Genomic DNA, 16,956 nt, shown 5'->3' with positions numbered 1-16,956 from the left:
CTAGCACCCCCCACCTCACCCTCCCTCCTCCCCAACACCCCACAACACTGTTCCCACCTCCTCTGCTCTTCCTCCTGGGGGTCAGGCCGCCCTCGGCCCCCTGACACGGAAAAACATGTCAGGCCCTCTCTCCGCGGGCTCCATCCGAACCCTTAATATCATTTTCCAGTCCCACCCCCTCTCCACCACCCAACCCCCAACTGACTCCCACCAACCCCCCTCGCAGCAGCACCAGCAGCAGCAGCAGCAGTGGAGTTAGCGGAGCTAGCGGAGCGGCCGCATCTGGCTTTCATTTCCAGGGCTCCTGTAGATTTTCAGGTCACTAATAATAACTATTTCAGGCTAAAGTGAGAGTTCAGCCAGAGTCTAAACTCTCTCTCTCTCTCTACGAGGCAAGGCGAGCAGAGCAGAGCAGAGCTGAGCTCACATCATCACACTCACACACCCTCCCTCCCACCCACCATTTTCTCATTCTCCTCCTCGGCACCTCTCCGCAACAACTCCACCATCCACCACCAGCTCCTCCTCCACCGCTCTCTCCAGGCCTCTCGCTATTCTGACTGCAGGCCAGGGAGCAGCAGACACAGCCACAGACACTCAATGGGGTGGACTTCTCTGTCCTCTCCTGTCTTGCACCTCCTCAACTCCACCATCCACTTCCTCCTCCTCCACCTCTCTCTCCAGGCCTCTCTCGCTACTGCCAGGGAGCAGCAGACACAGACACAGACACAGTGGGGTGGACCTCTCCGTCCTCTCCTGTCCTGTCCTGTCCTGTTGGGAGCGTACCTATGTTCCGCAGGTTTTTGAAAAAAGGGTCCTATGTTCCCCAGTAGAGGGGAACACAGGACCTGGGGAGCATAGGACCCGGGGAACATAGGGATGACCCAGTCCTGTCCTGTGCTGTGCTCTCTTGGGGTAAAGTATGGATGCCTGATCCGAGGGGTTTTGTCTTGTCTTTATTTGTTGCTGTTGTGCTGGTTTGTTTTGTTTTGGTCCGTGGTGGTGTGGTGCAGGAGCACAGGGGGCCTGACCCGGCCGACACACACTGGCTGCTGGGGACATGTCTGGGTGTGAGGCAGAGAGGCAGAGAGAGAGGCAGAGAGAGAGAGAGAGAGAGAGAGAGAGAGAGAGAGAGAGAGAGAGAGAGAGAGAGAGAGAGAGAGAGGGAGAGGGGGGAGGGGAGAGGAAGAGAGAGAGGAAGAGAGAGAGAGACAGACAGAGAGATCGAGCCAAAGAGTGAGGGAGAGAGTGCACCAGAGGGAGATAGAGAGAGGCAGAGGAGGTGGGAATGTAGAGTGGAGTTGTTGATGGGGGTAGGGGGAGAGGAGGGAAGAGAGGGGCTGTGTTTCCTTCTGACAACTTTCAACATTCAGGAGAAGCCATTTGGCTGCAACCTCTGGAGGGGTGAAGCTAAACACGAGGGTGACGGGGGCGGCCTGGATGGAGCGGAGGAGAAGGAGTGGAAGGAGTGGAAGGAGGAGAGAGTGGAGGGGGGGAGAGAGTGGAGAGTGGAGGGGGGAGAGGGGGGGGGGGTGTTTAAAAGTTGTCTGGGATTCCCAAGGCCCGTCCGCTCATCTCCCCCCCCCCCTCCTCCTACTCTTCTCCCTCTTCTCCTTATGACATCACCACACTGAGGCAAGCCGCTGAGCGGTGAGCTAACCCCGGCCTGCGCATAGCAAGGATGCCTGGAGGAGAGCGACCCAAGCCAGCCCTTACTCCAGAAAAGCATGCGAACACGGGATCCGACAGATTGTATTGGACTGGATTGGATATAGGGATGGGATGGGAAACCCGATGGAGAACGAGAGAGGGGGGGGAAAAAAACCTTACCCTCCTCCTCCTCCTCCTACTCTTCGGTAAATGGGCTTTTCAATTTGCCAGGTAGCTAGGTAGCCACAGTGGACCACTTTAGGCCCCCCCGAAAGAGCTTTCAATAGAGGGTAAAGTGTACTTGAACGTGTGAGGTTAACATTGTCCCAAAAATATTATTTAATTTTTTTTCTCGTGTGTGTGTGTGTATGCGTCTGTGTGTGTGTGGTGTTGATGCTCGGTCGAAGGAAAGGAGAGAGACACGCACACACACACACACACACACACACACACCGCAGCCTGAAGCTATGTGATCACACTGATAAGATGTGAAAACTCATAAGCGACAAGCGGCGTTACAACGCTTTAGGAGACCGACCCTCATCCCTACAACGCCATCCCCCGCCACACACACACACACACACACACACACACACACACACACACACACACACACACACAGCACTGCCGGAGCCCTCCCCTACACATCCATTCCTCTCTGTCTGGTGTGTCCAGGCAGGCAGGCAGGCAGGCAGAGCCCTGGACACCTACAGAGGACATGTTATCTGGGCAGCTGGAGACGCGGCCCATCCATTTATTTCCACTCCCCGGCCCTACAATAGAGGCCTTTGGCAGGAGGAGAGGCTCTGATTTATGGCGCTGTCCAAACGAGCATAGCCCCCCCTACCACCACCACGACCACCCCCAAACCCCCTAAAACCCCTCTAACCCACACCCCCACCACCCGTTACACCGCTGCTACCACCACACATCCACATACATCGCCTACCCCCCCCTCTTCTCCCACCCCCACAACGCACCGACCATCTCATCACAAAGCTCTTTCAGCAGGGTGACTTTCCAGCCAACTGGGCTTTTCAGAACGTCCAGATGAGGACGGACGGATACACGCACGCACCGCGATGCGCCGCTTCACAATTGGCCCGCTTTATTTTCCGTCCTCTTCCTCTCTCGCTCTCTCTCGCCCTCTCTCTCCACCAGCGACGGGCCCCATGGGGTCAGTAAGGGCCCCTGTGATGTGGCGTGTAAACGCTGGGGCGATTCCTTGTGGAGGGGTGAGCTGAGTGGTGGGGAGCAGGCGAATAACATGGAACGAAGAGACGAGGCCGGTGTTACTGATGCTATCGTTTTTTTCCACCCTCCCCGGCCGACCGACGGATGAGCTTCCCTCCACCACCTCCATCACCTCCATCCCCACCCCCCCACCAGTTCTGACTTTGCCTTGAATGGCTATTTTTGTTTGGGGCCGGCCAGTGCGTGAGGGCTTACAAATTGCTTCGGCTCGGCTGCGGACGATGATTTACGGTTGCGATTTTGCATGGGACTTGTACTGTGTGTTGTACTGTGTGCGAGTGTGACAATGCCGAGGAATGCGAAGAGGCGAAAGAAGGAAAGAAGCAACTCTCTGGTGCTGGAACATCCCGCTTGCTCCCTCGCTTGCTTGTCGCGAGTCTGTTGTTGCCACACCGGCGCACTCTGGTTTTGGCTATCAAAAGGAGGACGCCTGCCAAGGAGAGAAAGTACCTGGGTGTGTGTTTGTATGCGTGGGTGATCATGAGTGTGTGTGTGTATGTGAGTGTGTGTGTGTGTGTGTGTGTATGTATGTGAGTGTGTGTGTGTGTGTGTGCGACCAAGAGAGTTTGTGTGTGTGTGTGTGTGTGTGTGTGTGTGTGTGTGTGTGTGTGTGTGTGTCAGGTCTCTTTGAGCTGCCGACATCTCGCGTAACCTAACACAGACCTGATTCATCATTGATGCGGTCATCTGACAGTTGAGCCTGGACCTGTTTCTGGCGCGTACAATGGGCCAGGGGGGGTCAAACCTCACAATAAGTTTTCGTTCAGCCTGTGAACGAGAGCTACAAAACTAAAGCATGGCCTGGTGGTGTCTCACGATAACTCTCTGAAAGCATTGAATTACCCTTCGTCCTGCAAAGCTAAAAAGGTATGAGACCTCTCACTTAGTGCAAGCCGGCCTACCGGCCAACTGTACTTTTACGGAGTGTCACGGTGATGGGATTATCGTCAATACAGTATTATGCCAGCAGTAATGCTGCACAACACAGTCCTGGGTTTTTTTTAATAGATTTTCGGTTCGTTACTTGTTTGTTCGATTGATTGTCTGCAGGGGATTACTGAAAATAAAAGCTGGCAGATCAGATGAACTCTGATACAGTATCTTTAAATACAGTTTCTAAGCAACCGTGTCATTCAAAAATATCAACCCAACCCATACTGTGATGTCCTGTTTATTTAAGTACTGTAAAACTTTCTGGAATACTGTCACAACTCACAAGTTCTCTGCAATTAAATTATGCTAATGAGGTGATCATTGGCCTTGACACTTTCTAAGAGACTTTATGTTTTAAATACAGTATTTGTTAGCTCATGGTCCTGATGAAATTTAATAAAAAGGCAAATAATTATGTGAAAATGTAATCACGTACATGTACTATAGAAAAGGTTAATTTTAGGCTAATTGTCTCTTAACAGTTCCCTTCATGTTTGATTACTTGGAGCCATTTTCAAGCTACTTCCAAGTCAAACTCAGAGATAGTGACAACCCTTGATCAAAACAATAGCGTGAATCAAAATGAATGCAAACTAGACACTTGCCGATGCTCGCCTGACCTCAAGATAAGAATTCAGCGTCATGAGAAGGGCCCCGCATTTATATGCATTTTCAAAAATCTATTACGGTGCAAAAAACAATGTAACTCATTCACATCCTGACCACTTCATAGGGATTTTAAAAAACCCGCACCAGTACATTTAAAAAAGAATGAAAACGCTGCGCTCAACAGGAAAAAGGTTATTGACTCTATATCTTATTTTACCATAAAGTCAGCACAAAAAGCCCTGACCCAAAACCCTACTCTGGCAATCGCCTCACCTGCACGCACGGCCTCACTACCAAAAAACTCCTTGAGCTGGCTGAAGTGTGATTTGTCAAATATTTATTTTAGGGCACCTCTTTTTACAGCCAAGTAATCTGTATGCAAGATGTTGTGGTATTAAAAAATACACCCCCCTCAACCCCCCTTCCTCTCTCTTCCACACACACATACTCGCTTGCTCCAAAAACATTTTTTGCTTACAACATAAATCTGCGTTTGCTAAGAGTAAGGCTCCAGACTGGTGATGAAGAGCGGGCATCTTGTGAAGATTGGGGCTTTTCAGGGAGATGAGAGAAGAGGCTTGCTCGGGGGGAAAGAGAGAAAGACAGAGAAAGGAAGGAAGGAAGGGAGAGAGCGAGGGAGGGAGAGGGGGAGAGAAAAAGAGAGATCATTAGCTTCAGCCGCTGCAAACCTACTGGTGTCTATGAGACTTTGATCTCTGTGCTTACTTCTTGTAGTAAATGAGCAAAGCACAGTCCTCATCGACCATAACACCGGACTGGAGGGGGGGGGAACACTTCTTCCCTTTCATCAGTGCCTAACTAGAATATCAAGCTAAATACTGCTTCGTACCGCACCACCACCACCACCACTACAGAGAAAGTAAATAAGATGCAAAGCAAGTTAGAAAATGACAGAGATAGCGCATAGCTCTACCCCTGAGACTTTCAAGAAAATGGTGGAGAGCGAGGAGGTGATAGCGAACACCTGTTCTCTGAGGCCTGGATGGAAAGTCTCGAATCTCTGAGGTTGTTGTCCAGTCTTGTGGTATTATCTAGTGTCTGGAGAGGGGGGGTTGAGGAGGATTTGGGGAGAGGGGGAGGACAGGGAATGGGAGTCCAGCTCGTTCCCATGCCTCCTAATTCACAAGCACTTCCCTCAAACACTTTCCAGATGTTTCTGCACAGAAGCAAATAAATTGCTGTTCGCTTTTTTTTTCTCGTTTTTTTTCATCTCCACCTACCCCCCCTCTCTCTCTCTTCCCCCCTCCCTCCACCACCCCGTCTTCTCTCCCGCTTCTTTGTCTGTCAAGTACACCCAAAGTCCTTTGTTTTAAAAGGTTCATCGGCAGTGTAAATATTTGTTGCTTCAGTTCGGCGTATCATGCCTTGGCCCTCAGTATCATGTACAAATAGAACGGTGAGACCTAATGATTTGGTCGGCATCAGCTGTTTCAATGTTATTACAAGGTTAACAGACAATGGGAGAGAAAAAAAAAACTTTCACAGGACTTGTACTGAAACTCGACACCCCGTAGAGAACGTGAGGCGAAAAACACTGACAAAGCTTTTTCCAGGCCGTTTTTACATTTATTGACATTATTGCTTTCTGACATAAGTCAGCAGAAAAAAATGTAAAAGAAAAACAGTGGTACTACTACCCGCCGACGCCGTAGTAAACATTTTTTTTTTACGGTTTTGCCGTGAACTACTGACATTCTCCTGGGGTTTTTCACCCTGCCCATTTTGGGATCATTTTTACAACCTTAAACGGTGACTCACCACGTTTAAAAACGGAGCTCTTTTCTCATCCCGTGCTGTTTTTACGTTTTACTGTATCTAACTGCATCATCCCCCCACACGCCGACTAACACTTTACTTCTGCGTAAATATTTGAATTTACAGGCAATGGCTTTCTTCATAATGTTCAACAAGAGCACGTCTGCTTAGCTCGTCCCATGGGAAACGTCCCATAAAGAAAGAAAGAAAAAAAAAGAAAAAGAAAGAAAACTCACACCAAACTAAAAATAAATTAGAGATCATCAAACATATTGAAAGCGTGAACTTTGATGCGGCGAGCAGAACAGGATATAAAGTTGAACAAACTTAGTGGCAAAACAACAAAAAAAGGAAAAGAGAAAAAAAAAAGAGAGAGAGAGAGAGAGAGAGAGAGAGAGAGAGAGAGAGAGAGAGAGAGAGAGAGGACAGGCCAATGGGGGCATTCTCTTGAGTGCGTGGGCATGCACAGAGGAATGAACACAACGTCTGATCGAAGGATAAAAGAGAAGAGGGGGGAGAGAGTAGAGGGGGGACAGAGACGGAGGGAGCGAGAGAGGGAGAGAGTTAGGGACAGAGAGAGAGAGAGAGAGAGACAGAGGAAGAGGGAGGGAGGGAGGGAGAGACAGAGAGAAAGCGAGGGAGAGAGGAAGAATGGGCGAGAGGGAGAGTCTGTGTGTGTGTGTGTGTGTGTGTGTGTGTGTGTGTGTGTGTGTGTGTATGTGTGTGTGTGTGTGTGTGTGTGTGTGTGTGTGTGTGTGTGTGTGTGTGTGGGGGGGGGAGGGGGAGTCCGTGCGTCTCCCCTCTACCCTCCTACATTCTCACTCATCTGAAACGGACAGCTAATTATGCAGCTGGCGTCGGGGGTTCAGTTGAGCTGTGTGAGGCCCCTTGTGAAAGTCCAGCCAGACAGAGAGAGAGAGAGAGAGAGAGAGAGAGAGAGAGAGAGAGAGAGAGAGAGAGAAAAAGAGAGAAAAAGAGAGAAATAAAGTGTCTGGAAGAAAACGAGAGAGAGAGAGAGAGAGAGAGAGAGAGAGAGAGAGAGAGAGAGAGAGAGAGAGATAAAGTCTCAGGAAGAGAACGAGAGAGAAAGAGAGGAAGAGAGGGGACGAAGGGAAGAGAAGAAAGAAAGATACAGCCAGAGTGTTAAGAGGGAAGAGACAGAGACAAAGCATACAGAGGGACAGTTAGGGAAGATGAAAGAATGCAGTCCTCAAGAGTGTCTGTGTGTGCCTGTGTGTGTATGTGTGTACGTGTGCATGTGTGTGTGTGTGTCTGTGTGTGTGCGTGTGTCTGTGTGTGTACGGGCGTCTGCGCAGGCGTTAAGAGTGGGGGTAGGTAAGGGAGGTGGAGCAGCAGACAGAGAGAGAGAGAGAGAGAGAGAGAGAGAGAGAGAGAGAGAGAGAGAGAGAGAGAGAGAGAGAGAAAGAAAAAAAGAGAGAGAGAGAGAGAGAGAGAGAGAGAGAGAGAGAGAGAGAGAGAGAGAGAAAGAGAAAGAAAGAAAGAGAGAGAGCGAGAGAGAGACCTGAGCGACCAAGACACAAAACTTTGTGTCTGTGTGTCTGTGTGTGTGTGTGTGTGGTGTCGGGGTGCTATGCTATGCTATATAGTGGGGATGGGTGGGGGGTGCTGGTTAGGGGGGAGCATGCAGGCTGGCTGGCTGGCTGGCTGGGGGCCTGACCTCTAGCCCCATTCCCATGGCCAAGAGAGCCAGCCAGAGAGAGGGAGAGACTCCCCCAGCCAGAGAGAGAGAGAGTGTGTGTGTGTGATAGAGAGAGAGAGACTACCCCAGCCAGAGAGAGAGAGAGAGAGAGAGAGAGAGAGAGAGAGAGAGAGAGAGAGAGAGAGAGAGAGAGAGAGAGAGAGAGAGGGAGAGACTCCACCAGCCAGAGAGCCAGCCAGAGAGAGACTCCACCAGCCGGAGAGAGCGAGAGAGAGAGAGAGAGAGAGAGAGAGAGAGAGAGAGAGAGAGAGAGAGAGAGAGAGAGGGACTCCCCCAGCTAGAGAGAAAGACTCCCCCAGCTAGATAGAGACTCTAGCAGTCAGAGAGAGAGAGAGCCAGAGATACTCCCCCAGCCCCGCTCTGTCGGTCTCAGGGCACGGGGGCTGTGGGTCTGGGCTGCCGTCCCAACAAAGTGATGGTACAGCGTGGCTAAAGTTTGATATGGCGGCCGGTGAGTATGGGGCTACAGTGCCGGTTGGGCCGGCAGGTATACGCTGCATTCTCTCTTACAGGCATAGCATAGGATAGGATAGCATAGGATAGCATCGCAGTCACACACACACACACACACACACACACACACACACACACACACACACACGCGTGCCAAAACACACACTCCAACAGACACCCACTCACACCCACCCACACAAACACACACTTGCCGACAGTGGTGAAGACATGGCGGGGAGAGAAAACTGCCCTACCGGTTTTTCCTCTTTGCTCTCTCTTGACATCAGTGGCAACGACTCGAGACTTTTTTTTTTTGGTGTGTGTGTGTGCGTGTGTGTGCGCGTGTGTGTGTGTGTGTGTGTGTGTGTGTGTGTGTGTGTGTTTTGGAGTATTGCAGGATTACCCTTGTCTGGGCGCATTTGGCTAAGCGAGCGGAGACTGTTGTAGTGACTAACCTTCCCCGACATCTTGGCACCACTATCAAAAAAGAAAAAAAAAACAGACGAGTGAAAAAAAAAAAATAGGAGGTAAACTTGACTCGACTCGGAGCTGAGCTGAGCAGCCATTGATTTGTTGAACCGGTAGCCGCACTTACACAGATTCCAGAGCAAATTTATGAATATGTCAAAGACGTGGCGCGGCACAACACACAACACAGCGCAAAGGGAATTCGGAGCCACCAACACCCCTCGACCCCCCCCCCTCTGAAAACACCATTCAAACATTATCCAAACTAACTCCGGCTGCGAAGATATTAATGGGCATTTTACAAGCTGAGACAAAATAGATTGAGCTTGATATTTTTATCCGGGGAGGGATGACATCTGACTCAAGCTGCAACTTCTCACTCTGCACCGGGGCTGTCTGAGTGACGAAGACCCTCATTCAGAGGCCACACAAACCGACAAAAAAAAATACAAAAAGAAGAAGGGAGGGAGAGAAGAAGAAGAAGAAGAAGATGACACGAAGGAAAAAATTGATTGCAAAATTAAGTTCTTCAAAAACCCAGCGCAGAATGTAAACAGTGTTTCCCATCCAGTCTGCAGCAATTACAAAACTCCATGGGGAGTTGATATTGAAAAAAAGAGAACGCCATCGGAATGCCAGAAGCTAAATCTGGATGGAGACATGCAAATGTTGATTTTTTTTCTTTCTCTCTCTCTCCTCCCTCTCTCTCTCTCTCTCTCTCTTTAGGGCCTTGTTTACAAGTTGGTTCGGGTTTTTGAAGTGGTGTGAATGTGATTTGGGAATTTACTGCATGTATAAGATGTGTGTTTGAGCATGTGTGGTACAGTATAAATGTAAAAAAAGAAAGAGAGAGACAAACATAGACACAGACAGGGGCCGCTGTGTTGCTTTTAAAGCATCTTTCATTTCGACATTAAAGGGTCCTTCTCTCTCTCTCTCTCTCTCTCTCTCTCTCTCTCTCTCTCTCTCTCTCTCTCTCTCCTTCTAAAAGTAGCACACAGCAGACACTGCCGCAGTAGATTCAGCTCCAGAGCGTTATCGTCTCGTCCCCTAGCCCAGTGCTTCCCAAACTGGGGGTCCGGGGACCACTGGTGGTCCGCGAGAGTGCTCAAGAGGCCTGTGAGGCGACTTCTAAACAAAGTCGTCAGCATTATAAGTGCAAAACTTAGTGTTCTGCAGAATTTGCAGTGACTAAAACTTGTACCAACAACACTCTTCCAAACCTGTCCATTTAAATGACAAAGAGTCCCTGGAAATAACAAAATGGGACAAGGGGGTCCTTGGTTTTGAAAAAGATTGAAAAGAACTGCCTTACCCCTTACCCCTACCCTACCCTAGCCTGGCTAGTCCTCGCCTGCCTCACAGGGGGAACACGTCAGGGACTTCCTGTCTCTGGCTGCTCCAGGAAGGCCTCTGCCACCATGAGCAAGACATTCTACAGGATGTGAAAAAGAAATGCCATGCATTTGTGCCTATAAATACTCCCCCACTTCATCCTGCAGTGCGCGTCCCGGGCCCGTGGCGTGCGTGAGCTTTAATATCCCCCGAGCTAACCAGTAAGGAGACCCTGTCTGATTGAACTCAATAATAAAATTCACGAAAGAAAGAACGAAAGAACGAAAGAACGAAAGAACGAAAGAACGAAAGAAAGAAAGAAAGAAAAAAAGGTACACCACTCAAAAATGTAGGCTACGTTATAACAACGACTCTACACAATTGTAGCGCATTATCATACAGGATAATAATAACACGTTCGCATTTTATGTATCAATGTCTTGTAATTGGGATAGGTATCGAATGAAGGCTCGGCTTGTGTGTCTGAGGCCTTCTGTAGTGCAGGAGGAGTGCATTCCTGGATGGCATGAGGGCCCATTACAGCACGGCAAACTTTACGTGTTCGCTAACAAGGCAGCCAGGCTGAACAAGCCCAGGCAAGGAGGGACAGATAGAGCTTGGATTACACCTAGCAGACACACACACACACACACACTCACACACACACACACACACGAAGGCATCTCATCTTCACTGTGTTGTCTTCTAATCTTGCTCTCCCTCTTGGCATAATGTGTGTAGGACCACACAGAGAGAAAGAGAGAGAGAGAGAGAGAGAGAGAGAGAGAGAGAGAGAGAGAGAGAGAGAGAGAGAGAGAGAGAGAGAGAGAGAGAGAGAGAGAGAGATGGGCTAAGACAAAGACAAAGACAGACAGTGAAAGACAAAGAAAGAAAGAAAGAAAGAAAGAAAGAAAGAAAGAAAGAAAGAAAGTGAGTGTCTGATATCTCCCTATCCGTCGACAGTGCCTCACCTGTTGTAATAGGCTGCACATCACACAGGCGGCACACCCAATGTCTGTTGTAAAAACAAAATGTGCTGTTTACCATTTACAGAGTTACTTGCTTTGTGCTTTGATGACAATGATGATGATTACTGCTCAGCTTTACGTTGAGCCAACAGGCTACTGCTAGCGGCAGACTTCGCACAGATAATGTGTCATGCATGGTGGCCTGGTAACTTTGAACACAAAAATAAGTTTAAGGGCCAATTTAAAGTTCCTTGAAAAACGCCAAGTTCAACTTCAAAAAGAAGAGATCACCTCCCCCAAGTTAATTTAAAAGCGGTCGATCCAGAGAGAAACCACATGGGCCGTTAAAAAACACGAAATTGTGATATAATTATGCCTGTGCATTTTTGTTACATCTGTTGAAAAATAATAGCCTTTCAAATCTACAGTAGGTGTCTGTGATGTTAATTTGGTACGGTTGAAAAACTCACAAGGAAACACAAGGAAACTTTTTTCTCCCCTCTCCAATCTAGTTTCTCCAATCAACTGTTCTCACTGTTTGTCTCAAGATAAAGCTGGTACATTCCAGTCATTTCAGTTGATTGCACAACAAAAACAACAACCGAGAGAGAGAGAGAGAGAGAGAGAGAGAGAGAGAGATGAGACGGAGGGAGGGAGAGGGAGGGAGGGAGGCTTTTTGACCTTCCGAGAACTCTTGAGGACAACATTCAGGATCATCCTCAATCGCTCTGCGATTCCAGTCGGACGTGTTTTGACCATTACAAAAGCAACGATGCATGAGTGAGTGTCCGACCTGTGTGGTACAATATACAGTTGAAGGAGAGGATTGTGCACATCCCAGGGAAAGGTGCAGGACGAAGGTCAACTGTAGTTTTCAGCGTGAGAAGTCCGCACACTTAGAATCATTTTTGTTGTGTTTTATTTTTTCATGGCAGGATAACGTTTCGATCTCAACAGTCTGTTGAGGTCGAAACGTTATCCTGCCCTGAAAAAATAAAACACAACAAAAAGGATTCTAAGTGTGCGGACTTCTCACTCTGAAAACTATAACATACAGCACAGCACAGCACAGCACAGCACATCTCTCACCCGCCTCAAAACTGTGGAATTAGCGGGAGGCAGTGTTCACACACGCATCAAACAGAATACTAACAACATGCTGCATGATAAAACAGATAGAAATATCTCACTCAATAAGACATGACGGCTATATAAGAGACCAGGCGAGAGGAAGAGGAAGAGGAAGGCTGGCACAATGCAGTCCGATGAAGAAAGGGAGGAAGAAAGATGGAAGAAAGAGGGGAACAGAGATTTAAAAAAAAAACAAATTAAGAAAAAAAAAGGCATATGGAAGCGTTGAGAGGGGTCTGTTCTGAGCGTGTGTGTGGCCTGGCCAGCCTGCCCACGAATAGAACAGACCCATGCATCTAATGGCATAAACAGCCCCCCCACCCCCACTCACACACACACACACACACACACACACACACGGCCCTAACCATCATCCCAGACACACAACAAACAGGAACACAGGCGTCTGGAATACTGCAACACCTGTCCTTCACCTGAGTAACATGCAGTGCTGTGCTGTGCGGAGAGGAGCGGAGCGGAGCGGAGAAGAACGGCTTGCCAGGGCCCAGGCTCCCCTGGACACCTCAACACCACCAGTCTTAGGTGGTCTTAGCCAGCAGACAAGCGCAAACAAGACCTCCACACACACACACACACATACACACACACGCAGTCACACACACACGCATACATGTACACACACACACGAATACACGCATACACACACACACGCACGCACGCACACACTAAACACACAGTATTGATTGGCAGGCTGAGACGCATGGGCCGCTGTGGCCCTTGCCAGTGTCTGGGATGCTCATTCCCTGATACGCGTCCCTTAAGAGGAAGGAAATGGGCTCTCTTGCGTGTTTAGGACGAGCTCGCTCATTTTTAGTAGACAACTCTGCAAGTTCTCCTTCCTACTCTCTCTCTCTCCTTTCCTCTACTCCTCTCCTCGCTCCCATCGTTACTGTAATGGCTTTCACATATGGAGGCCCCCACTAATAAGAGAGACCTATTAAACAGAAACAATGTACTGGTTTATTACTTGTTCCATACATATGGAAGGAATATTTACTGGTTGCAGCAAGTGGCCAATTAAAGGAGCTATTGCATGTAGCTACAAAAGTAACTCTGTGGCATGATGGGAGGCTGGGAGGAAGGCTAGAGGGGGTGGCAGAGAAAAAAGGAGAGAGGAGGAGAGAGAGGGAGAGAGAGAGATGGAGAGAGAGAGAGATAGAAAGGCCTGTGTGTGTGAATTCTTCAGACGCATCTTCAAAAGTCTGCCAGAGGAACACGATACATGAATTAATATCAGATAAGAAATTAATCGAGGGCCATTTCAAAACAAGTAGGCTGTGACATGCCTACTATGTGGCCGTCCCGGCAGGCTCCAGCCTTAAGTGTTATCAGACTGGCTGTCTGCGCTAATAACGTCTGATGGCTCGCATTAACTACGGGGCCTTTTATCACATCCGTATGTGACGCATAGTGATGTTGACGCGGGGCCCCGCAGTAAACACATGTGAAGATGATTAGGGGAGAGAGAGGGAGAGAAAAGTCTTTTCACAGAAATATCCTATGTGCCTACTAGGCGATACGGCATACAGTATACACACAGTGAACACACAACAGCTTAAAAAGTCATTTCAATACATCATTTCAGGCCCACTGCTGAAACTGTACAGGAAAGTCTGAAATCATATTCATGGGAAAGAGTCACATCATATTTGTCCATACTTAATATTTCAAATATATTTCTGCACATTGTATATAACACAAAATTACAACACAGTGATTTCTACATTTGAGAAAGCTGCAGAGGTTATGTGATTGTCTATTTGAAAATCATAATACAGGGGTGAATCGTTTGCCCTCTATTGCATATGAGATAGAATAATCGATTTCAAGTTCACAAAGCCAATTTCCCTTCCGTTGCCCGGCATTAGGCTTCATGCTTGGGGGCGATATGGGTAAGCTACCGTGTGGTCTGCTGCCTGCTTTACCTATTTATGAGATATTTTTCCTAACAAAGAGCAGGCTGACACCGGAAGAAAAAAACATCATGACCTAAACAAATCACCCAGGTAGTAGGCTATGGATTTTTGAAACGGTAAACTGGCTCGAGACAGAGGGCACACGAAACGCTTTACACAGTAGCCTGGATGAAATGTTGGGGCAAAATGTCGGTAGCGCAGATGATACGTTAAAATGCTAATTTTACCCCGTGTGATTGATGAAACCAACCTGTTCTCAGGCTACTTATGGACGATGATAAGCCCGTGCGTAAATTCGATGGCGAGAAAGGTTCATATTGTCGAGCACAGAGAGGTTTTAGACGCGAACAATAACCCACATTTGGACATTGGTTACTTTAAGACAGGCGGACGTACACAAAATGGGCAACACTATAAGGCTATGACGTGTGAACTTGAACCACATTCTTATGCTCATCGTATACAAATAGGTCAGCTAATAAAACATCGACGCTGCACTGTTGTGTACACAAATGTCGTATTTGAAATGGAGAAAATATCAAATGTAAACATAGAAGCAGTTGAGTCTAACGATTTTAATAAACAGCACGACAGAAACGCCACTAATGCAAAGACCAAATGACAAACAAATTAGGTAATGTATCCGTTACTATGTCCTGATAGATTTTGCTGAACTCTAACCGTTACAATAGATGTAAAGTGGCGACTTAATGCAACCCAAGTTACAAAGTAGCAAGTCTGTTATGCATTGTCTCCTCCGCTTCCCAAAGACACACGCTACATTTTACCATAAAATATCTCACAGAGTATATGGATAGAACACCATATCTGCATGATTTAGGTAGTTTCATCACCAATTATCGCAATAGAACACGTTATTTCCCCTAGAACTATGACCATCTCACTTCGCCATTACCTGAACCACACCACGACACAAGTTCAAGATATTTTACGCAATATTAATAGATGAACCCTAAACACATGTTATTACACACCAACTTCAAAAACTAATCCAAACCTTCAGTTCTATCATTTCGACAGTTATCCGAAGAGCATTCCCAAACTTTAACAGATTATCGACCCAAAACTGCGCTACGAATACACGTTCATTGAATAGGTCAGAAATATCATAACACCCCCAGCTTGAAAACATAGTAGAATACAAACACGTTGGTCCTTTTGAATAAGCGAACGCGTAATTACTTACTAACTACATTACTGTATTTTAACCTAAGCAGCCAATTTCTACACAAAGCGCCACAAACCTGAACTTGAACCTCAGCCAGTTAAGACACCTCTCTCGAGCTCTTCTCACGTTTAAGCCACGAGGGGTCTAATTTTTCGTAAAGATACAACACATACAATAAATGCCTACCTTCGAAATCGTAAATATTTCCCAAGCCTAAATGTAACCTAGGTTATGTAAGCTATCGCAGTAAAGTTCACTTGACTGCATCCCTAACATGTGAGGAGTAGGCTATAACACTCGCTTTCGGTTGAAAAAACTTAAAGCAATGGGTAAACATAATCTTCCCACAATTTTCTGCATGTTCTGATCATTTTACAAACGTCACATTTTGAAACAAGTGTTTTAAATCTAGAATATAATACGAAACACTTTCTGTGGTGTGCAGTGCCATTCCCTACAGCGCCACCCGCCAGAGTACATGACCACATAGGCTACGCACTTGTACTCTTAAACAAAATTATTCAAACAAAACACAGCATCGATAGTTCAACCAAAGTAGTTTCCTGGGAAAGTGGCACTCCGCGACCTCCCGAAATGAACTCGTAACTCATTACAGCCCAATTACCAGGGTAGCTGCATCTTTGTAGCCATGATGGCTGATCGATGGGAATTGGAACAAAGAGGATCAATTTCTGATCAACGAGAGAGCCGCTTTAATCAATGGGAGAACGGAGCACCAAAAGCGGCCACATAACACCGGTAAACTAGGGCTCCAGAGTGAAGCAGCAACTACATGACGACTTTCCACACACAACCCCAAAAGAACTCCCCGTAACTAGAAGGAAAAGAGCTGACCTGGAGCTGTTGTAAATCAAAGCGCTTCCAATATTGAAACATCGATCCCGCATTGGCCGCCATCTTGAGACATATTGAGACGGAATGAGAGGCTGATAGAGAGAGCGTGAGGGGCTGGAGTTCAGTGGAAAGGAGGGGGAGCGCGCGTAAAACACGGAGCGGAGCAATTCAATAGGGCCATCGTTTATTGAACAGGGGCGCGGAATGGAGTTATTGAACAGGAACCTGTGATATTGAATGGACTTAACGGAATAGAATTATTGAACGGAAGGTGGCAATTTCTTAAACTGCTAAAACATGGGATGGAATTTTACTCAGATTACGCGCCACAAAGTAAGCATGGCCACATTTGATGCATGTAATTTATCGTCAATATCGCCTGATACACTTTTGTACCCAAAAGAATTCTAGGTTCAAAAGAGCTGTGAAAAGAGCTGTGCATTTAGAAACATATCCTGTCATACTGAAGTAGGCTATCCCTTGCACTTTGATTTAATTTGATAGCATATTCCCAGGCTTTGGGGACTTTTTGCACCGATTATTGTATTGATCTTTGATTGGATGGATCAATAATTCACCAATTGTGTCAAGTTGTGATAACGTTGCCTCATATATTCTAGAACCCAGTCTAAATCATACAGACGTAATTTATTGAGTTTACGCAAAGCCTGTCTTTAC

General features: G+C 47.3%; 1 protein-coding gene across 4 annotated transcripts in view; it reads right to left on the bottom strand.

Annotated features, from left to right (window-relative positions):
- cux1a (cut-like homeobox 1a) overlaps window positions 1-16,458 on the bottom strand; it is a 225,308-nt gene extending 208,850 nt beyond the window's left edge. For all 4 annotated transcript variants that reach the window (XM_063203205.1, XM_063203206.1, XM_063203208.1 and 1 more), the window contains exon 1: window positions 16,279-16,458. In XM_063203205.1, the coding sequence (XP_063059275.1) occupies window positions 16,279-16,341 (63 nt within the window). In that variant the 5' untranslated portion in view covers window positions 16,342-16,458. The remainder of the gene's footprint in view (window positions 1-16,278) is intronic.
- Window positions 16,459-16,956: the final 498 nt, after the last annotated feature.

The sequence above is a fragment of the Engraulis encrasicolus genome, chromosome 7 (genome assembly GCF_034702125.1).
Source record: "Engraulis encrasicolus isolate BLACKSEA-1 chromosome 7, IST_EnEncr_1.0, whole genome shotgun sequence".
NCBI lineage: Eukaryota > Metazoa > Chordata > Actinopteri > Clupeiformes > Engraulidae > Engraulis > Engraulis encrasicolus.
The sequence above is the reverse complement of the archived record's forward strand: the minus strand, read 5'-3'. Positions and strand labels throughout refer to the sequence as shown.